Here is a 24,502-nt window from a genome sequence, read left to right as displayed (position 1 = left end):
ATTGGTGTCTATAGTGGTAGCTTCAGTATCTGCTGTGCCAACAATAGTTTTAATGATATTAGTGTTCATGGTAAATGGTGTTAATTTGGTATTAGTTAGCAGCATTAGTCCGTGTAACAGAGTGTTTATTCGTCACATGGGGACAGAAGCTTTGTGATTGTTGAACACAGAAGGTGTCAGATCTGTGAACCAGCAGCAGGGGGGCGGAGCCAGGTACCTGTAATCAAAGAAACACACAGCCACTTAGGGGGTGATCAACAGACACATTATCATATAAAAATACACACACGTACACACACGTACACACACAAACACACACTCACACAGTGTGTACCAGTCAGTCTAGACATGCATTATCCAGCTGTTATTCAGCTGGTCCTGTACGGGTCCTGGATCAGGACTTGGTGAATGACTGTAAAACCTGTGACAGTGTCAGGATGATTAATCAGTGAACAACTGGCTAATTAGTAAAAGCTGACTCAGCAGTTTGCTATGATTTGAGAAGAAGAAAGAAGAACAACAGTCATGACTTGTCTCTTACTTCATTGTTTAATTTGTAGTTGTTTTTTTGTGTTGAGTGTTGTTCTTCAGTATATGAGTGTTTTGTTATGTTTTCATCAGGCCTGCAGCAGGAAGTCATTTCTACAGAGAACTGTAGACACAGTGTTTACAGCTTGTTTTATAGTATTATTATAATTTCAGAGGTAAATGTGAAAACATGCAAAGAGCTGCTGGTGTCCACAGATCTGAAATGAGTGTGAAGTTGTTACTGTGATGTGTTTGGGGTTTGCTGTGGTTTGACTGGGGCTGACCCATGTCTCTTTATTCTGCTGACAATGATGGCGGGGCAGGAAAAGGTATGAACATCCCTGCAGATGTTGTTCATGTTATGTTCAACCTGACTCTGGTGCATGCTCTGTTCTTTGATTTCTGCAGCTGTTAGTTTTTATTGCTTTTCTTCATTTGGTGCCGGTATGTGGTGTTTTTGTATTGATTGTTGTTCAGTCCTGGATTTCCACTGTTAAACTTTACTAAGTTGGTACCCCTGCCTCAGCAGTTAACTGTTAACTCTTCATCCTCCTTGTCTTCCTCTCCAGATACAAACCAGGCCCTGCGGCTCTGTCTGGGTACCAAGACGACCGGGGCCGAGTTTGGAGCCGTCTCTGCTCTCAGCATCAACCACGACTGCTCACGACTTCTCTGTGGGTTTGCCAAAGGACAGGTACTGAAAACAGGTGGTGATGGAGGGGGTGGAGGGGATGGAGGTGAAGGAGGGGATGGAGGGGATGGAGGTGATGGAGGGGACAGAGGGGGTGGAGGTGGTGCAGCTGCATATCAGTACAAAGCTGTATCCACTGTGGTCATGAAGTGTCTTTGTGGTTGTAGTAGCTGGAGTCTCACACTGATGTGTGTATGTACACAAACAGTGAGACTACAGATGTGTTTACAAATGTTCACATATGAAGCGCTCTCTCTCTCTCTCTCTCTCTCTCTTTCTTTCTGTCTCTCCCTCTGTAGATTACCATGTGGGATCTAGCCAATGGGAAACTTCTGAGAACTATCACTGATGCTCACCCTCCAGGGACAGCTATATTACATGTCAAGGTACACACACAGATACAGACACACACACACACACACACACACACACACACACACACACACACAATACAGAGCAGACCTGATTTAGTGTGGTACGTCACTGATTATGTTAATCTGGTGTGTGTCCCTTTGTTGTTGTGTAGTTCACAGATGATCCAACTCTTGCAGTGTGTAATGACAGTGGAGGATCAGTTTTTGAGCTGGCCTTCAGGTAAAACACTTGACAGTAATCAGCCGACTCGGTTTTCTCCCATAAAGATAAATAGAAACAGTGCATACATACACTGAGACAGTTACAGTTGAGGTCAGTTCTGACTGTCTCACAGAATTATAACAAAAAAATTCACACTTACCTTCTTCTGTAAAGGACAATGTTCACAACAGATGACATGTTTTTTTTGTGGTTGTTGTGTTTAACTTCATAATATCTGAATTACATGGACTTCAATTATTGGCACAGGAGGATTTGTTGTTTAAAATGTTGTCTTTGTGTGAAACACAGACCTGACACAGCCTGTCCTCAGTAACATCAATCATTTCTATGTAACTTCCTGTAATAAACAGGTGATGTCTGTTTCACCTGCCCTCATTATTCTCCTGCTCATTAACTCACCTTAAACCTTTGCTGGATACAAAAGAGACATCAGGGCTCTTGAAAGTGGATCTCGTACATCTTGTCTGTTTTGTGGTTTGATTGTTGGCTGCACAGAGCCTCACATGTATCTTCATACTTCCTGTTTAAATACAGTTCAGGTTGTACTGTGGCCTTCCTGTGTGAAGTTGCGTGTCTGAGAATGTGTTCATCCTTGTTTCCAGGAGAGTGATGGGGATGCGCTCCTGTGACTCTCGATGTCTCTTCAGCGGCTCTAAAGGGGAGGTCTGCTGTATTGAACCGCTGCATGCTCCTCCAGACTTCAGAGACCATCCCATCACACACTACTCTCTGCTGGCCATGGCCTCTCTCACTAAAGTACCCAAACACACACAGCTCAGTGCAGCCTCCTGTGTTTCTCCACCACACTGTGTGAAGTTTGTAAACTTTGGTCTTTTGGTTTGTTCCTCAGATTCTGGTCATTGGACTAAAACCGTCCCTGAAGGTCTGGATGACTTTTCCCTACAGTAAGGTCTGTACTGTTAATGCTCACGTTGTGTCCATGTTGTGTTTGTTAGTGTATCAGTTAGTGTAAGGTCTCATCTCAAAAAGCTGTGGCTGCACAGTAAAACACTGATTCACACTGGTGAGCAGTTCAAAGTGTCACACAGAGTGTGTGTGTGTGTGTGTGTGTGTGTGTGTGTGTGTGTGTGTGTGTGTGTGTGTGTGTGTGTGTGTGTGTGTGTCTCACATAAACTCTCTCTCTCACACACACACACACACACACACACACACACACATTATTCTGCAGTTGGACAAGGAAATGGTTTAAGTGACAAATCCAAAGTTTTTTTTTAAATCTTGTTACAGTCAAATGTAAAATTCATCTTCATCATTTATAACAGGATCATTGTCATGTGACTGTAACATTCCGTCATGTGACTGTGACGTTCTGTCATGTGAAATTCTGTGTTCCCTTTCTCCAGTCAGACCCATCCAGTGTTCCTCAGCTGGCCTGGCAGTTTGTTCCGGTCCAGAAGACTGTCAACCCAGTCCTGGGATTCTGTAAAGGAGACACAGTCCACTTCCTTCAGGTATCAGTTTGTCATATGCTACTGTGTGAGGCTGATGTGGTTTTGTGATTCTGTCTGCAGCAGAGAGAACCCCCCTCAGGTGGATATCAACATCATCATGACGGATTTCATCAGTTTATTTAGTTTCAGTATTTGAAGAGTTCAGGTCTGAAGCCTGTGTCTGCAGCCTCAGGTGAACTCAGGTGCAGTTTGTAGTGTTTGAGCCTTCTCCTCTGCTCTGCTGGTTGTTCAGGTGAAGAAGGAGGAGTCAGGGACCATCCATGTCATCAAGCAGAGACAGCTCCACCTCAGCTGTGACATCATCAGCCTGAGTGTAAGTACCTGACTGCAGCGTCCCCCTTACACTCTGACTGAGTCCATGAGGGTCAGGACTGTCTGAGGGCTCCCTGGTTGACTTGTGGATGTTCAGCTCTCAGACTTTAAGCTAGATCTGGATCACCTGAGAAGTCCCGGTGCTCTGCACCTGGTTGGTTCTTTGCTCACATCCTCAACATCCTTGTAAAAAGTGTACACAGATACACTCAGGCTTCTCTACCACAGGTGTGACCTCACCTATTGGGTGTGAATAGTCCATGACTTGTTGTTTCCTCTCTCTGCAGTGGATTAACAGTCGCACACTGGTCCTGGTGGACAGCCATGAAAAACTGCACGTTGTGGACCGGCCAAGTCAAGAGGTTTTGGAGACTCTGGACTTGGAGCAGGTGCAGCTGGTCTATAACAGCCGACATTTCAAATCTCTGGCCACTGGAGGGAATGTCTCCCAGGCTCTGGTGAGGGATCAGCTGATGGGGGATAGGGTCAGAGGTCAGATTTTGTGTGCTGGGTCAGGTTAAATGTTGTGTAAATCGTCAGTGACAGTGAACTGGATTGGAGGTAACGTAGGGCTAGAGTTGTCGTGTGTAATATTTTGTGTGACTGTTGTGAGTCCCTGATGTTTGAGCTAGACATTATGAATGATGACTCTCCCTACCTTCACCGCTGCTCTCTCTCCCATTCCCTCACTAGCTGAATCGACCATCAGGGTCTGTTCACTGGAAGTTTAACGGTGTGTCTGTGTCTCAGGCTTTAGTGGGAGAGAAGGCCTGTTACCAGTCCGTCTCCAGCTACGCAGGGCAGATCGTCTACCTGGGCACCAAGGTACTGTGCATGTCTCCTCCTCCTGCACATCGACCAATCATTGATAACCAATCATGCCAGTCACTGATAATAAAAAGAGTGGCTGTGTCTCTGGAGGCAGATGGGGGTCCACTAATCAGAAGGTTGGTGGTTCGATTCCTGGCTCCTCCAGTCCACATAATGAAGAGTCCTTGGCCCTGATGTACCATCGGTGTGGATGAATGTGACCTATGGTGTGAAGGACTTTTAGTGGTTGAGACTAGAGATGCACTGTAATGTACATATCTGTATTTAAAATGCTGCCTCTCGTTTCAGTCAGGTGAAACACTAAAAACCTGAGTCAGCGTCACCTCAGTCATCCAGCTCACACTACAGAGGTCTCCTGTGTGTTTAGCTTAGCTTAGCACAAAGACTAGAAGCAGAGGGAAACTGCTAGCCTTGCTCCATTTAAACCACATTTTGTTTTTTTGTACTGTATTTGTGTTGGTATGTAGAAAGTTTTACACTTCATGTCTCATTATTTTAAGCACAGTAGAAAAATGTTAAATACAACTCTGATTGAAACAAAAATCTACCAATAAACATCAGTACAGCTGAAGGAAGTCGTACGGTAAAGACCTGAAAAAGGAATGAACAATGGTTTAGTTATAATGATGACATTGAAGAGAAGGAAAAAAGAATAAATCACTGATCACTGAATAAAAACAAAGAAGGACAAAGACAAATTAGATTGCACAAATTATAGGCCAATTAGTGTACTTAATCTGGATCACAAATTATTTACCTCAGTCATCACTAAAGGACTTTAAAAATTTTTTCCCCAAAATAATTAACATGGATTAAACAGGATTTGCATTAGACATTAAAATCTTCTAGATCTTTACAAATAATCAGACATATAAAAGAGAAGAAAATACAGGCCATGTTGATAAGCTCAGATGCCAAAAAGGCCTTTGATTTGGTCAGATGGAAATCTTTATTTGAAGTAATGGAAAAGGTAGGTTTTAAACAAGTTATTATTAAGACAACAGAAGCCCTATACAACAGGCCATCAGCCAAACTGAAAATTAATGGTGAACTCACAGATTCTTTTTTATTAGAGAGGTCCACAAGACAGGGCTGCCATTGAGTCCTCTTTTATTTACAATTTTTACCGAACCACCAGCACAATGGATCAGGCAGAACAAGACCATAAAAGGTATAAAGATGTCAGTGGGGGAACAAAAATTATCCCTTTTTGTGGACAATATAATTGTGTATCTTTCAAGTCCAACAGATTTTCTACCTGAGTTGATGTTTGTGCTCAGTGAATTTGGACCATATTCAGGATATAAACTGAATGAGCAAAAAACCCAGATCCTTAGGTTTGGTTACAATCCCCCTCAATATCTTTGCTCCAGGTATCAAGTGGACTAGGATAGGAATTTTTTTTTTATATTTGGGAATTAATTTGCCTAGAGATATAGCCAAATTAGAATAAATCAACTACGGCCCTCTCAAAAAGGAAATGATCGCTGATATCAACCATTGGAATTTAATCCCTTTTTTATTTCAATCAGTACCTATAGGAAAATCCGAACAATATTTTTTGGAGTGGGATAAAGTCATTTATAGATTCTTTTGGACAGGGAAGAAACCAAGAATATAATTTAAGAGCTTGCAATTAGCAAAGGAGAGAGGACGGTTAGCCCTTCCATGTTTAAAAGACTACTATAGAGCAGCTCAAATCCGACCACTAATCGGCTTGCATTAACCCAGCTATAGCTCAAGATGGAAAGAAATAGAAACTTCAGTGGGCAAAGGGATACCAATTAACATGTTGGCTGGAGATCCTTCATTAGCAGCCAACTACCTCACAGACCCCAATAATCCCTGAATAACGAGTGCCCTAAAAATATGGAATAGTATAATAAGTAGGCACCAATTGAAAGGCAGGGTTAAAATTCTTAAATGGTTTGCTTATGACCCAGCCTTTAGACCCCGCACATATGATACCCGATTCGAATGCTGGACAGAAAATGGTCTTACTGCATATTGCACACTTCTAAATCAGGATGTTGTTTTGAGCTTCCAGGACCTAAAAGACAGCTTTATCTCCAACATCAGGACCACTTCAGGTATCTACAAATCAGGGATTTTATTGGAAAAAAATTTCTAAAAGATGGGAGATAGGAGAAGAAATACTTATATTTTTCAAAAGGCCTATAGAAACATCACATACCAAAAAATAATATCTAAATTATATGTAGCTCTCCAAAATTTAAAAGTATACAACACTTTGGCTATCAAAGCAAGATGGGAAGCAGAGGGCAATATCACAATAACACGGGAAGAATGGAAAAGGATCTGCAGACAGTAATTGCCAATGACAAATTCTCTCTTTTGGGGAGAATTCTGCTGGAAGAACATAACTCGATTCTTCTCTAGCTTCTCCAGCTCAAAAACTGGCAACTCCAATCAGACAGCCTTCTGGAAATCCTGTGGCAGTGCAGTAGCTAACCACTTTCATATGTTCTGGAGTTGCCCTTCTGTGGCTTCATTTTGGAAGGCTGTCCATTGGGTCCTGGAGGCAGCTTTTAAGATGAAGATCAAACTCAACTCAAACCATGTACCTCAGTGATTTGGAAGGGCTTCATTAGACAAAGCCAGGAAAATACTCGCTTAGAGTATTGTGGGTAGCTTGTAAAAAAAAAAGGCTGAAAACGGAAGTGACATTAATGAGTGGGTCGCTATGGTCTACAGTATATACACAGTGGAGAGAATTACATTCAAACTAAGAAGTCAAGTGGATATCTTTGAAGAAAATTGGTCCTAATGGCTTACCCATTAGGGGTTAGGGGTCTGGTGGTTGATCAGTATATGACAATGTGTGTCAAGTTGTTAATAGTAAGTTCACTCATACCAGATCCAGTAACATAAAATATTATGACACTACAGACAGTTCAGACCAAAGGACTAGTTCACTGTGGTCCAGGTTTTTGTAAACTAAACATTTGATGTACCAGTCCTCTGTACTAGTTACAGTTACAACACTGCAGACCTGTAAACTCCTTCACACCTAGAATATATGACTTCCTTCCCAGATAAACATGTTTGATAATGTCCAGTCAGACAGGTCTTTGACGAAGCCTCCACAGAAGAACAAATACTGAGTCTGTTGTTGGTTTTTATTCTTTAACATTCTGATATTCTCTTGTCTTGCAGTCGGCTCACATCATGACTCTAAGGAACTGGAGAGAGGTACGTATGAATGACTCACTGTCACACTGTGGTTGCATAAGACTGATGTCACAGCATGTCACTGTGATTTCACAGGAGGGCTGCACCTTTGTTTAAGGAACGATCGACAAACCAAATGTAAATCAAAAGAACTAAAACAGTTTGTGGAATATACAGGTACTCTCTGGTATTCATACAGTCTATTTACACTGTACATGTACATACATAATACAGGTACTCTCAGGTATTCTGTCACACCAGCATCAGCTGATGATTATCTTGATGGCAGTCAGACACACACAATCTTATTTTGTGAAAACAATATAACAATAAGTATTATCCATGTTCAGAATGAACTTTTTTTTTTTAAAGTTATTTTTTTGGCCTTTTAGTGCCTTTATTGGATAGGTCAGTGAGAGAGTGACAGGAGGGTCAGGGAGAGAGGGGGGATGACATTGCAGCAAAGGGCCGCGGGTCGGATTCAAACCCAGGGCCGCTGCCTTAATGGTACGCACTCTACCAGGTGAGCCACCGAGGCGCCCCCCAGAATGAACTTTTCATCCAGTTTGTTCAGTAAAACGCAAAACAGAGAAGGTTACATTTAGCAACAAGGACTGTGTTGCAGAAACTATGCGCACCCCAATGCACACACAAGTTTCAGATCCGCCACCCACAAGTTGTGTGCATTTTGATGAACAACACGACTCGTAAATCAAGAGCTTTGTTTTCCAGCTCAGCTGCCTCTTCACCACAATGGTCCGGTACTATGTCTGTATTACTGCTGACACTGCACCAATCCGCCTGTTGATGTCCCGCTCCATCTTACCCTCACTGTGAACAGGACCCTGAGATACTTGAACTCCTTCACTTGGGACAGTACCTCACCCCCAACCTGGAGGGAGCAGTCCAAGGTTTTCCAGCTGAGAAACATGGCCTCAGACTTGGAGGTGCTGATTCTCATCCTGGCTGCTTCACACTTGGCTGCAAACAGTCCAAGTGAGCACTGGAGGTCACGCTCTGATGAAGCCAACACAACGACATCATCTGCAAAAAGCAAAGATGCAATTCCTAGGTTCTGTGGTGGAAATTCTCTGCTATTGGTGAAGAATGAAATAGAGACGGCAAGGTTTTCATTTTCTTTGCAAAGAAAAGGTCAATCAACACACAAGCGGTCAGAATGAAGAAAGACCCTGGGGTCTAAATGTTTAGGTCTCCCCATGCCCCCCCCAAAGTGGACACATTCCTTGCCTTGGCTGTGCCTTGAGATCCTGTATGTGAATACCGTGGTCCATGAATATCATAGGCACCTGACAGAAGAAACTTCTTTTGGTCACCATCCAAAGCTCCTGACCTGAGGTGAGGGTTAGATCTGTTCAGTTGATAGCCATCCAACAGTGAAGCCATCCAAGCTCGAAAGACTTCCTCCTTCAGTTAGATGGCCTCCCTCACCACTTGTGTCCACCAACTGGGTCTCAGGGTGGTTCCAGTCCTGGTGCTGTGCATGGAGATGAGCCCAACTATATCCACTCTGGATCCTTCCCCACCACAGAAGGGTCCCTGCCCTTGTCTGCCACCTGGTATACATCGTGCCCAACCCCGACTCCTATCCCTGTGAGTCGTGGCTCCATGTCATTTTTTCAGGTTGTGCCCAACCAGGCCCCATGGATCAAGGTCCAGCCACCAGACACTTGCAGATGGGCCCCTCTCTGAGGTCTGGCTCCATAAGGGAGCTGGTTTCCCTGAACCGGGGTGAGGTGTCACAAAACATCCATCAGGGTTCTATGAATCGCTGTTAAGCCCCGTTTAGGCTGGAAAAAAAGCACTAGCAGCTGACTTTTGTCATCAGTGTGAAAGTTTACACACTTACACTACCAGGTCACATGACTCTGAAGTAGTCACAGGTATTTATTGGCTGCAGCTCCAGTGATGTAAACATTACACTAGGTGAACACATAATACAGGATGGCTGGCCATGATAAATGACTATAGACTGGTGGCCCTCACATGACACATCATGAAGACCCTGGAGCAGCTGCTTCTCCACCCTCTGAGGCCACAGGTTGAACAGTACTAAACCTCCTACAGTTTGTTACAGGAACATGTTGGAGTGGATGATCCGTCCTCTACATGCTACATGAGACCCATTCTTACTTGGATGACCCAGGTGGTTATGTTCTTTGATTTTTCAAGTGCATTTAACATCATCCAACCCCCCATTCCCAAAGACCAGCTAGAAGGGATGGGGGTGGACCCGCCTTCAGGTCCAGGATTGTGGATTACCTCACAAAACGACCACAGTCATCAGGCTGGTAACTGTCTCTGGGACAGTGGTGAGCAGCACTGGGGCTCCACAGGGGACTGATCTGGCCCTGGTTCTGTTCACCCTGTATACAGCAGACTGTAAATACAACTCTGAGCCTCCACATCCACAAATACTCGGATGACACAGCTATTGTGGTGTGTATCAGGAATGGACAGGAAGGAGGGAACAGGGATCTGATGAAGGCCTTCAGTGAAGGGGCCACAAGAACTGCCTCCTTCTGAAGACCTCCAAGACCAAGGAGATTGACTTTCGTAGGTATAGGCCCAAACTTCAGACAGTCAGAGTTAGAGGGAAGGACACTGAGGTGGTACACACCGATAAATACCCTAGGTATTTATCGGTGTGTACCTGAACAGTAAACTGGACTGGTCCCTGAACACAGATGCCTTCTACAGGAAGAGTGTTCTCTTCTTTGCTGTGGTCTGGTGGGGCAGCAGCAGGTCAGACCAGAACACAAAGAGACTGGACAAGCTGCTTCAAAAGGCTGGGTCTGTGACTGTAGGAATCTGGACTCACTAAGGACTACTGTGGACAGACACATGCTCTGTAAGATGCAGCCATCTTGGACAACACCAGCCATCTTCTCCACAACATCCTTCAGACAAGAGAAGCAGCTACAGCAGCAGCCAACGTATCTTGACTGAGAGGTTCAGGAAATCCTCTGTGCATCAGACTGTTCAACACCGCAGACAAACACAGTGGATCATCACACAGACTCAGATATTAACTGAATACATCAGTGAGCTACTGGACTACGATCTGAATTAGTGTGTATTTGTTATCGTATATGTGTATTTGTTATGTTGGATGTGTACTTGTTGTGTTGGATGTGTACTTGTTGTATTGGATGTGTATTTGTAGGAGGTTTTGTCGGGAGCTGAGCTGAGCTCCTCGGTTCTCAGGTGAGTCTGGTTGATCCAGATTCTCCGTGTCTCTGTGTCCAGCGTATAGACTGCCTGCTGAAGCAGGAGCACTTTGTTGAGGCGCTGTCTCTGGCCTGGTCCTTCCATGAGGGAACTGCTAAGGCTGTGGTTGGTGAGTATGATGTACATCACACACCTCTGATCAAGACATGTAGTAATGTGTAGTGAAGTTAGGTTCTGCATTGACTGTCTCACAGCTAGTGGGTTGTGATGCTGTGCTGTGTCAGTGATGCAGGTTAGATAAACATTATTTACATTCTTCACAAATGATAAGGAAACAGCTGAGTGTTGTTTTGTTGGTCCTGAAGTTGTTTTATCAACATGGATTAAAAGCTTTCATTCATATGTGTCATTTACAGTATATTTATATAATCTATAATAATCATCTTTTGCACAGTAATAAGTCCACGTCATGGAAACTGTCTGTAATAGTTAAATTAACCAGATGAGTCTGCCCGGCCACTCAGGCCGCTTCTGTTATGATATTGTTATAAACACATTTTGAGTAGTTACAGGACCAGCTGATCCAGCACTGTGCAGAAACAGGTCTAATCACCACTGCTGTGCTGCGCTGGGTGTTTCAGAGCAGCTCCTTCTGTCAGAAACACATTCAAGCTGATGTCCACCTGCTCTGAGCAGCAGGTTAAAAGACACAACAGTCACACATGAGTTCAACACAGCCTCCTATTATCAAAGATCTATTCCTCGGTAATTTCCATGGCAACAGAGTGACTCTCACCTGCTGATTAAGACTGTGACATGTGGTTGAAAGTGTCAGGATAATCCAATGAGACCTGGAATTAAGATTTTTAGTCAATAATGTCTGATGTACAGAACATGCAGTTTGATTGGTTACTTCATTGTTTGTTTTGACTGACACTGTGATTAATCGTTACTCATGAAATATCAGTATATGCTTCAGAATGAGATCGATCAGTGATATTATGAATAGAGAATAATTGATAGATGGAGGATATGAGAATAATGTGTGATGTGTTGTTTCAGGCCTCTTTGGAGATCCCATGAAAAGGAAGGGAGTGGTAGGTGACAAGGTGAGAATAGGAGAGCACTGTTTTAATCTACGTACCTGGATGTTGCTCTGCTCACCTCTGAACATGAACCTCTCTGTGTACAGATGGTAGAGATCCTTTGCCAGTTTGCAGAGCATGCTTTGAAGAAATGTCCAGAACAAGGCAAGATCCAAGTGATGGAGCAACATTTCCATGTACGTGTACACACCTCACAGTGTCTGTTGCAGAGTCAGAACAGTAACAGAATCAGCAGCTGAAATACAATCAAACTGTCAACATTGAATCATTAAGGCTGACAAAGCTTCAAACAGTTAATTAAGTATGGAAATATTTATATTTTCTTTCTCTTTTAACTACTTTATATCCAGTTAAAAGTTCCATATGTGAGAATGTAAAGCAATTTACATGTAGTGCCAATACGATATTTAAAAAATTATACTTTATGTGTTACCTGATAATGTAGTAATGACTACTGCACACTGATGTGATAATGAATTTTTAACACTCACCTTTCGATGTAATGTGGACCCCCCCTTCTCTCTCTCTCTCCCTCCCTCCCTCTCTCTCTCCCCCTCCCTCCCTCCTTCTCTCTCTCTCTCACGCCCTCTCGCTCTCCCTCTCTCTCTCTCTTGCCTGCCCTCTATCTCTCTCTCTCTCTCTCTCTCCCTCCCTCTCTCTCTCTCCCTCCCTCCCTCCCCCTCTCTCGCTCTCTCTCTCGCCCTCTCTCCCTCTCTTTCCCTCTCTCTGTTCAGGATGTGGTTCCAGTCCTGGTGGATTACTGCCTGCTGTTACAGAGAGCGTAAGCATATACTGTACTGCTGAAACACACACTGCTCAAAAAAATGAAGGGAACACTTACATCACACATCGGATCTCGATGAATGAAATATTCAAGTGGAAAATCTGTGTATATATGTGTGTGTATATGTGTATGTATATATATATATATATATATATATATATATATATATATATATATATATGTATGTGTGTGTGTGTGTGTGTGTGTGGGCAGAGACCTGCTGTTCGACCAGCTTTACGCTCGTCTGGTAGAGAACACGGTTGCTAAGGGTGTTTTTCTGGAGGCGTTGGAGTCGTACATTGTGGCGGACCGCCTTGGTCACCTCACCACACCCATTATGAGGGACCTCCTGGCTCATTACCATGGCAACGGTATGATGGACAGCCTGGAGAGATGCATAGTCCATCTGGATGTCACCAGCCTGGACATACAGCAGGTGTGTGTGTGTGTGTGTGTGTGTGTGTGTGTGTGTGTGTGTGTGTGTGTGTGTGTGTGTGTGTGTGTGTGTGTGTAAAATAAGGATTGTGTGAATGACTTGTAAGAAAACATCCATTAGTCTCCACAGTTCTTCTGATATCATTTTAACTGTAGGTCCTCTCTGTGTGTGTGTGTGTGTGTGCGTGCACTTGTGTGTGTGTGTGTCTTTTAAGGTGGTTCGAGTGTGTTGGGAGAACCAACTCTATGATGCAATGATCTACGTTTTCAACAGCGGCATGAATGATTACATTACACCTATGGAGGTATGTCCTCCACCTTAAGGTTGTGTCATCACTGTCGTCATCATCTGTCACATCAACACTTTCATTAATTAATTCACATAAGTAATAATGTGAATAACATGGTCTGACTGTTTTCTTGAGCAGTGGGATCATCAATTAACTCCATCTTATTACTCATCAGATTATAATGTACACTGATCCACTGTGCTAAAGTGTTATAACATAGTAGGAGTCACTACAAAGAAATAAGGTCAATAAGGCAGCCAAATACAGTCATCTGTTCTTTATTCACTTTTTGTTCATAAATGCTTTTCATAGGAAGTGTGCATCAACAATTGATTACATACCTCTCTATGTACTTCATGTTTATGTTTCAGAAACTCTTCGCAGTGATTGGACCACCTCTTAGGGAGGGGAGGAGCCTAACAGGTAAGGCTGGAAGCCATATGACCCCATGTTCTAAGTATCTGAATAATACACAGTATGAAAAGCACATGTGAGCCTTTGACAGCTCTTTTTCTTCTGGGACAGATGACGAAGTGGTGATGGGAAACAAACTTCTGGTGTACATAAGGTAAGTTCACACAGACGTATTATTCATTCAGTTTACTCCTCAATCCATTTGTCTGTGCAGCTGTAGTTGGTTTGTCTGTAGCTGCTACAACATTTTCACTGTCAAAGAGGCAACATACATTCATATATGTGTATGTGTATGTGTGTTTGTGTGTGTGTGTGTGTGTGTGTGTGTGTGTGTGTGTGTGTGTGTGTGTGTGTGTGTGTGTGTGTGTGTGAGAATAGCTGCTGTCTTGCAGGAAGAGCATATCCACTAGGAGACATCCCTGAAGACCTTGTGGTTCAAGTCAAGAACCAGGTGTGTAGATACTGTGTATCTGACAGAGTCTTTGTCATGTCTCTGCTGGACTGAACAGGGTAAAGACAGTCCAGACCAGTCCACTCAGTCTGTGTCTCACTCTAAAATGTAACTATTTGATTTGCATCACAGAGCTGGGTGGTATAAACTGTAAGCTGAGAGCAGCTCCACTGGACAGTAGGCTAGTAGGGTAATGGTGTGTGTGTGTGTGTGTCTGTGTGTTTGTGTATGTGTGTGTGTGTCAGGTGTTTGAGTTCCTGATCCGTCTCCACTCAGCTGACTCATCAGAGGAGGAGGAGGTTTTCCCGTTCATCCGTACCCTCCTCCACTTTGACACCCGGGAGTTCCTCAATGTCCTCGCCATGGTGAGATCTCTGTCTGTTGTTTTACCTCTTCTCATGCAGTTAAATGTGTGTTTTGCAGGTAAATTTGTGTCATGCAGGTAAATGTGTGTCTTGCAGGTAAATGTGTGTCTTGCAGGTAAATGTGTATTTTGCATGATGAAAGACTGGATGACTGGATTTTAAATAGTACGTTCCAGCAGACACAGCAGGCTGCCATGAGTCTGTTCTGACAGTCACATGGAGCTTGGCACAGTCTCGGGACATCATCCCCCACCTGTGTGTCATGTCATTAACACTGCCATCTTTGTTAGTCCAGCCCATCTGAGCTGAAGCACCAATGCTGAGAGAAGTAGGTATATAACACTGCTCCTCATCACTTCCTGTCGTGGCCACCTACAACAACAGCACATCTTTGATCAAGGCAGAAACAATATTTTTATGACAATGTGAAAAAAACTGTGTGTTTGATATATGATGAGCTGTCTCTCAGTCCTGCTCTCAGTATCCGTCAGCTGATTGTTTTCATCTTCATTTGAAAGGTGAGATTTGCTTTCATAGTTTGTCTGGTTCTTACTTCATTCTAGACCTTTGAAGACTTTAAGAATGACAAGCAGGCCCTTGAGTACCAGCAGAGGATAGTGGACATTTTACTTCAGGTGAAGTCATTCAGTGTGTTTCTGTATAAATGTTCAAACCCAACAACACACTGACAGCTTTTAGCTCAGAGTGGTGCTATTAATATCATTAACTCCTATTACAGTCGTTATTCTCTGTATCGTTTTCTTTGCTTTGATCATTAATATCTCTGTCTGGTTACCTAGGTGATGGTGGACAACCCAGACTTTACTCCCTCCCAGGTGGGCGGGCTCTTCACTTTTTTGGCTCGACAGTTGGCCAAGCCAGACAACACACTCTTCGTGAACAGGAAACTGTTTGATCAGGTAACCAATCAGATCCTTGAATTTCCTCAAGCTTAAGACACAGGGTACTGGGCAGTAGGACGGGGAAATCAGCAGTGAATACATGGAAGTTAATTAAGCGACAATGCCAATAGGGATGCCCCGATCACGTTTGTTTTGCCATTGATACTGATCATCTATGAGTGAGATCAGCTGATTATAGCAGTTGGTTCAGTGTTGGTCAGTCTGTTTATCTCTGTAGTGAAAGGTAACATCCAACAGGGGGCAGTGTGCTCTGAAAACAGGACCACACACATTCGTCCTTAATTCACTCAACATGATATTACTTTGTTCAACAGAGCAGAACAAAAAACTCCCAATGAACAACACAAGTGTCCTACAGTCAGGACAACTAAATTACACAATGTCATAATTAATTAATTACATGTGTTAATTTATGTGAATTAAAACAATTATTAACAGACTGAAAAAATGATTAATCCTTCTCAATAGACCAAACAGAGCAAATAGTCTAATAAATAATGTCGCAGATCATTAACTAAAAACACAGTCAGATTCAGGCTGAATTCAAACTGTAACTAATATAACTCATGAAATAAAGACGACTCACAGCTCTGTGTCTTGTTCTGTATGTATTTGATCTGTATGTTCGATCTGTGTGTGTTTGATCTGTGTGTGTTCGATCTGTGTGTGTGTGTTTGATCTGTATGTATTTGATCTGTATGTTCGATTTGTGTGTGTTTGATCTGTGTGTGTTCGATCTGTGTGTGTTCGATCTGTGTGTGTTTGATCTGTATGTTCGATCTGTGGTTGTTTGATCTGTGTGTGTTCAATCTGCGTGTGTGTTTGATATGTGTGTTCGATCTGTGTGTGTTGGATTTGTGTGTGTTCGATCTGTGTGTTTTTGATCTGTATGTTCGATCTGTGGTTGTTTGATCTGTGTGTGTTCAATCTGCGTGTGTGTTTGATATGTGTGTTCGATCTGTGTGTGTTGGATTTGTGTGTGTTCGATCTGTTTGTGTTTGATCTGTGTGTATTTGATCTGTGTGTGTGTTTGATTGTTCCACCTCGAGGTGTTTTATCGTGGCGTGCGTTGCAGATGATGTACGTTATGTCAGTGTCACGCCCAACATGTTTTGTTTTGGTGACCTGTTGCATGAGAGGAGAGACTACACTACACAGAACACAGAGCTTCTGTCATCATGTATTGGTTTCTGCATCAATACATGATCATCAGCTGTTCATCAGCTGATCTTCAGATGATCGTCTTTGTGTGTTGGTGAATCTGCTGAGAAGCAAATTTTAAACTGTTCTTTTGCCTTTGTGACAAACTGAAGGAGCGTTACAGTGAACGAGGCCCCGTCTTTTTACAGTTACCACCTCCTCCTTAGATCCAGTTATCTACTCACATCCTCTCATTTCACTGCTATGCAGACAACACCCAACTGTACCTGTGGACCTCAGTCTGTCTCTTAGTGGACCTCAGTCTGTCTCCGTGTGGACCTCAGTCTGTCTCTATGGACCTCAGTCTGTCTCTTAGTGGACCTCAGTCCATCTGTGCGGACCTCAGTCTGTCTCCGTGTGGACCTCAGTCCGTCTCTGTGTGTACCTCAGTCTCTGTGGACCTCAGTCTGTCTTTGTCTCTGTGTGGACCTCAGTCTGTCTCTGTGGACCTTGGTCTGTCTCTGTGTGGACCTCAGTCCATCTCTGTGGACCTCAGTCTGTCTGTGTGGACCTCAGTCCATCTCTATGGACCTCAGTCTGTCTGTGTGGACTTCAGTCCATCTCTGTGTGGACCTCAGTCTGTCTCTGTGTGGACCTCTGTCTGTTTATCAACATCATCATCTCCTCTTCATCTCCAATGCCAACCAAGTTCTCAATAAACTTGGAGTCATGTTTGAGGACCAGCTGTCCTTCTCAGACTAGGTTGTCGCTGTCTCTTTGTTCTGTACAACATCAGATAAACCAGGTCTGACCTGACTCAGTATTGTTGAATAGATTTGCATTGCTATATTTAATATGACAGTTAATTGTATTTATACCATGTACATAAAACCTAAGATTGAATATGCAAACTGTACTTTGTTTATTTTAACTTCCTGGAATAATGCTGATGTAAGAGTCAATGAAACAGAAGACAGAACGTCTGTAGTCTCCTCTGCCTTTGTGACATCACCTCAGAACAGAACCTCTGGTCACTTCCACCTGTCTCTGCAGGTTCTGGAGTTCCTGTGCTGCCCAGATGACGACTCCCGACACACTGAGAGGCAGCAGGTTGGTGAACACAGCAGTCTCACTTGCACTGCTTTACTGATGTCTGCAGCCTGTGCTCTGATAGATGATGTCATCATGTCATGTGACTGGTCTTACTGTGACTGGTTTGTAGGTCCTGCTGGAGCTGCTGCAGGTCGGGGGTGTGGTCCAGTTTAATGAAGGAAGACTGTTGGCTTTGGCAGAGAAGGCCAAGTTGTGAGTGTCTAACCAAAGACTGGGACCAAAGACTAGGACCGTAGAGTGGAACCATAGACTGGGACCAAAGACTGGAAACAAAGACTAGGACCAAGGACTAGAGCTGTAGACTGGAACCAAAGATTTGGACCAAAGACATTAGCATTGGCTAACTGAATTGACTTGTTTTAGCATCTAACTCCATTAGACATTTTTCTAAGTTCAGTATTTCATAACTTTAATGGTTTTGAGTTCTCAGACTTGGTCTGAGTTCTACCAAGTGTAGTTCACATGTTCCCTGGACAAAGTTGTAGGAGCCACTTCCCTCAGTTACTGTGGTTGCTCACAGTGGTATCGCTTTTGTGGTGTGGTCAGTACAGGACATGGGTAGGAACTTTATTGTGAAGGGTTAACAGTTGATGACACACTGCTGTGAGGTGAAGGTGTTGATGGACTCTCATGCAGAGTTGGAGATCTGTGTGTGTGGCAGCAGTAAGAATCCACAGGAGCCAGAGAAAGACATGTTCTGTGTTTGTGTTAGTTAGCTGTTAGTGTCAGTCACTAAACCTCGAAGCTCAGAAGTGTGGTGCAGAGTTGGTGATACATCACTGTTAGCAACACAGTCATGTGATCCACAGTTCATATACCTGTTTATTGTCATAGACCCTCAGGGTGAACTCACCTGTGGAACACCTGGGTTAACAGTGGAAATAAGTTACACTAAATCACTCTGATAAATAACATACCACCCCCCACCCCTTCACCTCCAGCTACCAGATCTGTGAATTTCTGTATGAGAAGCAACATCTGTATGACAGAATCATCGACTGCTACCTGAGAGACCCACTTAGAAAGGTGAGACACATTTCATCACACCAACACTTGTCTGGTGAACATTTGTTCAGTTTACATGTATTATGATGGGGTGTGTGTGTGTGTGTGTGTGTGTGTGTGTGTGTGTTTAGGGGGAGATCTTCAGCTACATCCACAATCTGCTGTCCATGCCCGGCTACAGTCCTGGGGAGAAACAAACAGTCAAATACAAAGTACTGCAGCACATTCAGGTCAGAACACATCACATCACACAGACGGGCACAAAGTCACATGACTGAATTTGAATCTAGAACTTTGACAAATGACAGGACACAGCTGAGGGAAGACGTCCAACAACATGTCTGTCAGAGACTGTCCATTAACTCCAACATATGTCCACAGGAGCTGGTGACCCTTGACCCCAGTAAGTCAGCTGACATGGTGGTGTTTCACTTCACTGAAGAGGTGCAGCAAATCATCTCTGAGCTTCAGGTAAATACTAAAGTTCTTGAATACTGAAGAAAAAATCTTAGTCTGCTGACATTAGTCCTGACAGTTACTAACAACCGTCTGTATTAACACTGCTGAAGTCCACTGTTACTTTCACTGAACTGAACTGATTACTGTCACTTTAAACCAGGACAGATCAGGAGAGGAAGCTTTTCACAGTAAAATGTGTGAGATGTGATGCTGGATGGTGTCTGAGGAAGAGTGTTATGATTTAAAGGTATTAAAACCTGAGGAGCTGCTGTCCAATCAGTGTGGATTTCACAGCTTTCACTCCTGTCAATCTTTCCTTTAAACAGCTGTTTTCAAATGACTTCAAATCACCACTTCCACAGTGCATTTCAAAATAAGACAAAAAAGCTTCAGCTGTGTATTCAGTGTAAAACAGTATATGCATGAAATCAGCACATGTGCAGGTTACCACCCCTGTGAACCAATGCACAATGCTGCAGCTGCAGGTGTGATGACAGAGAGGAACCAGTTTAATACTGAACCAGTTTCATACTGAACCAGTTTCATACTGAACCAGTTTAGCTCTGAACCAGTTTAATACTGAACCAGTTTAGCTCTCAACCTATTTAATACTGAACCAGTTTCATAATGAACCAGTCTCATACTGAACCACTTTAGCTCTGATCCAGTTTAGCTCTGAACAAGTTTAGCTCTGTGTTCTCTAACACAGTTGAACAGTCTAAAGTCAGTGCAGTAGAACCAGAAACATCACATCTTTTTCCTTGTCCAACCTGGTGCCTAACCACAATGACACTGGACTGCTGACAGTGTCTTTGGAGATTAGGTCATGCTAGGCTAGTGGCGTAGTGTAGCTGTTAGCCTCATGTGACATCACTGGAGCCTTTATACAACGTCTTCACATACACAGTAACAAACAAACAGTAGAGCTTTACTAAACTGACAAATTCTGCTGTTTACTTCCTGTCACCTGTTTCTTACCTGAGTGCCAGGTGCTCCTCTCTGTCTCCATGTTTGTGTATCTTCCTGCTGGTTGGTCACTGAGCCTGTGTTTGGTCAGGATCTGTCTGTGCGTCCTGTCTCTGACAGAGTGGAGACCCTGTGTGTTGAGGGTCAGATAATACTCCAGTCCTCTGTCTGTCTGTAGGATGACCAGCTCCTTTTCCAGTTCCTCAGCTGTCTCTTGGAGCCTCGGTACGTTGCGCTTCTTGTTCTAGTCATGATCCTGTTACCTCTGTCCTGCAGTTAGTCTGAATTGACCAAACCCCCCCCCCCCGTTATCCTCCACTTCCTCTCCTCCCCTCTCTCTCTCTCAGGGAAGGCCATCCAGGGACCGTCCTGCCTCTTGAACGTGACCTCCATGAGCTCCTGCTGGACTTACTGTGCCGCTTTGAACCCCAGCAGCTGCTGAGCTTCCTGCAGATCTCCCAGCACTACAGACTAGAGGAGGCCATACAGGTACTGTGAGCTGGACTCTGGTCTGCTGAGCTCAGGTGTGTGTGTGTACAGAGAGACAGATAGAGACACAGACAGACAGACACAGACAGATGACACAGACAGACACAGACAGAGCTGTCAAACACCTACAGGATGTTTTTAAAGGAGTTCATCAGAGATGACATGATGATGGTTGGACATGCCTTTCTTGTACAGGGTCTTCATCAGGACAAAGATAATCAGCTGATTAGTTTACGTGTACACACAGTTTACCTGCAGCTGTGACATTTGTCTGTCTCTCTCCAGACGACAGAGAGGTACCACCACAGTGAGGCCAGGGCCTTCCTGCTGGAGAAGAAGGGAGATGTCCATGGAGCTTTCTCTGTCCTGTTGGAGGTACACATCAGTCAGCTGTGAGGAAATCAGCTCACGTTAAATGAAACAGTCAAACACAGTGACACAAACTAACACAACCTCTGTCTCTGCAGACACTGAGGGACAAACTGTGTCTCCTCACTGCTGAGAGAGAGACAGGAGCTGAGACACAGACAGGAGCTGAGAGACAGACAGTAGGTGAAGGAGGACAGGGTGAGGACGGGAACCACAGGGACTCAACTTTGACCAAAGTGAAGAACTCACTGAACGACATCATCGCTCTGTGTCACCGTAACTCTCAAAACCTGTACCAGCAACAGAGAGAGGTGTGTGTGTGAGTGTGTGAGTGTGTGTGTGTTTGTGTGTGTGTGTGTGTGTCTGTCTGTCTCTGCGTGTGAGTGTGTGTCTGTGTGTGTGTGTTCGCATACGCTGTAATCTCATCCATGGCATGCTCTCCTCTTCCTCCTCTTCCTCACACCTCCTCCTTCCCTTCTATCTCTTACTCCTCTTCTTCTTCATCCTCCTCTTCCTCACTCCTGCTCCTCCTCCTCCCCTTTCTCACTCCTCTTCCTCCTCCTCTTCTCCTCCTCCCCTTCCTCACTCCTCCTCCTCCTCTTCCTCATCCTCCTCCTCCTCACAGGCTCTGTGGTTTCCTCTTCTGGAGACCATGATGGCTTCTCAAAAACTAGTGAAAGGACTCAATGCCAAACACACCTCTGAGGGTAAACACACACAAACACACACACACACACACACACACACACACACACACACACACATTCAGGTGTGAGCTTCCCTCTGCAGGACTGTGACAGTAAAAACATGTGACATCTGTGTTGTTTTGTGTTTCACATCATTTAGTGTTTATTGATTTCTTTATTGATTAATGATGATGTTTGAATCATCAGCTGTTTTTATCATCAGCTGTTTAAAGTCTGTGTCAGCTCTGATCCATCTGACATGGTGGAGTTTGTTCTTTTCTCCTGTTACGTTGGAAGTGAATCAATGATGAAGATGTGCATCAAGCTGATGATTAAAATGATGATGATGTTGTTTCAGTGCTGAAGGAGCTGACGATGAAGGTTCTCAACTGTATGAGCAGCTTCATTTCTCTGCCTGCCATCATCCAACGAATACTGCAGGTACGTGTGTGTGTGTGTGTGTGTACTGGAGGTACCTGAAGCTGTGTCAGTGCTGATAAAAGGTTAAATCAGTAACAATTTAGAAGACTGTCATCATCGTCATCATCAAATGAAGATGTGGTGATGAAGGTCTGACCCTGCAGACAGATCAGTAACTGTGACATGTGACCCTGTCAGGACCCGGTCTATGGGAAAGGAAAACTGGCAGAGATCCAAGGCCTGATTCTGGGTATGCTGGACACCTTTAGCTATGAACAGGTAAGGCACATTGTCTGGCTGGCTGACTGACTGACTGACTGACTGATGACTGTCTGATGACCGACTGATAACTGACCTACTGAATGTCTGATGACTGACTGACTGATGAATGACTGAATGACTGACTGACTGGTGACTGTTGACTGACTGATGACTGACTGATGACTGACTGTCTAATGACTGATGACTGACTGATAACTGACCTACTGAATGTCTGATGACTGACTGACTGACTGATGAATGACTGACTGACTGGTGACTGTTGACTGACTGATGACTGACTGTCTAATGACTGATGACTGACTGACTGTTGACTGACTGACTGACTGACCTTTAATGATGCTGTCTTGTGTTTTAGACTTTACTGGAAACAACCACCAGTCTGTTGAACCATGATCTCCACTGGTCCCTGGCTCACCTGCGCGCTGCTGTCACACGGGGACTCCACCCTCGACACGACTATTGTAACATCTGCCTCCAGCAGTACAAGAGGAGGCAGGACTCAGCTGAGGAGATCATTGTATTCAGGTAAGACACCTGAGGTCTTGCAGGTAGTCTGCAGCGGTCTGTCTGTCTGCAGCTATCTCTATCTGCAGCTGTCTGTCTGTCTGTCTGCATCTCTCTCTGCCTGCAGCTCTTTCTCTGTCTGCAGCTGTATGTCTATCTGAAGCTCTTTGTCTGTCTGCAGCTCTCTCTCTGTCTGCAGCTCTTTCCCAGTCTCAGTCAAAACCTCACTGAGAGTTGAGGGGACAAGACCCAAGTGGAAAAAAATAAACTTAAATAAGTACTTTTAAAAGTATATTTCATATACTTTAGTTTGCTTTTTACATTCTTAAAATGAGAATTTTTGGGTACTTTCACCAACCAAAATAGTGCAAAAAAACCCCAAAACAAAAACAGTCAAAGGACTGACAGCAACTCAAATAATCGATTTTGTAAAGTAATGTTAAAAACCTGTAGAGGTACAATCTGAATACAATGTTTAATGGTTCAGTTTTTGTATAAGTACAGTAAAAACATTTAAATGCAACATTTAATTAAAACTACTGCGCTGATTGAAAGTAGAAGACTTTCTTCAAATTCTCATGAAATATAAGCTTTACGATAACTGAAATATTCCCAACTGAAAACATACTAAAGAAAGAAATAAACTGATACATTTAGAGATTTTCACTTTTTCAGTTAAAGTGGTGTTAGAAACCTAATTACAATCCACACCACTCATAAAGTCCTGATTTCACCTTTGAAAGAAGTGGAGAAAAGAACAAATTGTGCTGTTGATCTGGGATTCCGAATCCTGACTATATAGTGTATTGGTAATTAAAATTAAAACATACAGCAATAGCTCAATAAATCTGTACTAGATGTTACAGTGCAACTTAACACATAGCCTAAAGAACAATCATCCTCCATGCTGCTAGTAAGATTCACTGAAATGTCCTCAAAAAGTAGGATTTTGTGTAAGGTTTGGAGATGGTGGTTAAAATTGACTTGTCAGTCCTATGAACTGCAGTTGGTACTTACTAGTGATGGGTGCTTGTTCTCCCCCATAGACCTTGTTCTAATGCTTGATCTAGAAACTGTACAGTGGTTACAGTGGTCCTCTGATTACAGAGCTACTAATACGCTAATCGCAATTAGCATCTCATTTTTAACACACTATATATTGTTGAAGCGGTATAAAAATACACACAAGTAGGTATTTACCTTCTGTCGGTTTCAGTATGCCTGCTACCAGTTGATAAAGCTCTAAACAGGCATTTTACTCTCCTGCAGCATTTACAACTTTAATAGCTCCTCTCATTAGGCCGTGGCTTCCTCCCCGAGCTCACCTTGATCCCACCCATCTTACTTTTGATTGGCTAACAAAGTGGTAAAAACCAATGAAATTAACAAAATGTCAAGAAGGACAACCTCATGCCTGCGAGCCAACGAATGCACAGTAAACAAACTATTTGAAATTGAAATTCAACGAACTTTATTAACACAATGACAA

At 43.5% G+C, this 24,502-nt stretch overlaps 1 protein-coding gene across 3 annotated transcripts in view; it reads left to right on the top strand.

Moving 5' to 3' along the window:
* The window catches only part of vps8 (VPS8 subunit of CORVET complex), a 43,893-nt gene that overhangs the window by 12,593 nt on the left and 6,798 nt on the right, over positions 1 to 24,502 (top strand). For 2 of the 3 annotated variants that reach the window (XM_071481597.1, XM_071481598.1), the window contains exons 7-41: positions 1,098 to 1,222; positions 1,519 to 1,605; positions 1,746 to 1,813; positions 2,419 to 2,572; positions 2,667 to 2,726; positions 3,181 to 3,288; positions 3,521 to 3,601; positions 3,888 to 4,058; positions 4,351 to 4,425; positions 7,609 to 7,644; positions 10,891 to 10,981; positions 11,875 to 11,921; positions 12,005 to 12,094; positions 12,653 to 12,699; positions 12,916 to 13,138; positions 13,353 to 13,442; positions 13,799 to 13,850; positions 13,953 to 13,995; positions 14,220 to 14,292; positions 14,538 to 14,657; positions 15,221 to 15,292; positions 15,458 to 15,577; positions 17,774 to 17,830; positions 17,943 to 18,025; positions 18,775 to 18,859; positions 18,970 to 19,068; positions 19,220 to 19,309; positions 20,442 to 20,488; positions 20,611 to 20,752; positions 21,038 to 21,127; positions 21,220 to 21,432; positions 21,747 to 21,828; positions 22,166 to 22,248; positions 22,426 to 22,506; positions 22,865 to 23,034. In XM_071481597.1, the coding sequence (XP_071337698.1) occupies positions 1,098 to 1,222; positions 1,519 to 1,605; positions 1,746 to 1,813; positions 2,419 to 2,572; positions 2,667 to 2,726; positions 3,181 to 3,288; positions 3,521 to 3,601; positions 3,888 to 4,058; positions 4,351 to 4,425; positions 7,609 to 7,644; positions 10,891 to 10,981; positions 11,875 to 11,921; positions 12,005 to 12,094; positions 12,653 to 12,699; positions 12,916 to 13,138; positions 13,353 to 13,442; positions 13,799 to 13,850; positions 13,953 to 13,995; positions 14,220 to 14,292; positions 14,538 to 14,657; positions 15,221 to 15,292; positions 15,458 to 15,577; positions 17,774 to 17,830; positions 17,943 to 18,025; positions 18,775 to 18,859; positions 18,970 to 19,068; positions 19,220 to 19,309; positions 20,442 to 20,488; positions 20,611 to 20,752; positions 21,038 to 21,127; positions 21,220 to 21,432; positions 21,747 to 21,828; positions 22,166 to 22,248; positions 22,426 to 22,506; positions 22,865 to 23,034 (3,355 nt within the window). Of the gene's footprint in view, positions 1 to 1,097; positions 1,223 to 1,518; positions 1,606 to 1,745; positions 1,814 to 2,418; positions 2,573 to 2,666; positions 2,727 to 3,180; positions 3,289 to 3,520; positions 3,602 to 3,887; positions 4,059 to 4,350; positions 4,426 to 4,618; positions 4,638 to 7,608; positions 7,645 to 10,890; positions 10,982 to 11,874; positions 11,922 to 12,004; positions 12,095 to 12,652; positions 12,700 to 12,915; positions 13,139 to 13,352; positions 13,443 to 13,798; positions 13,851 to 13,952; positions 13,996 to 14,219; positions 14,293 to 14,537; positions 14,658 to 15,220; positions 15,293 to 15,457; positions 15,578 to 17,773; positions 17,831 to 17,942; positions 18,026 to 18,774; positions 18,860 to 18,969; positions 19,069 to 19,219; positions 19,310 to 20,441; positions 20,489 to 20,610; positions 20,753 to 21,037; positions 21,128 to 21,219; positions 21,433 to 21,746; positions 21,829 to 22,165; positions 22,249 to 22,425; positions 22,507 to 22,864; positions 23,035 to 24,502 lie in introns of those variants that run through there. The other variant, XM_071481599.1, reaches the window with a different exon arrangement.

The sequence above is a fragment of the Trachinotus anak genome, unplaced genomic scaffold (assembly GCF_046630095.1).
Source record: "Trachinotus anak isolate AG129_WGS33_773 ecotype Australia unplaced genomic scaffold, CSIRO_AGI_Tana_v1 ptg000007l, whole genome shotgun sequence".
NCBI classification, from domain to species: domain Eukaryota; kingdom Metazoa; phylum Chordata; class Actinopteri; order Carangiformes; family Carangidae; genus Trachinotus; species Trachinotus anak.
This window is presented reverse-complemented; position numbering and strand designations above follow the sequence as displayed.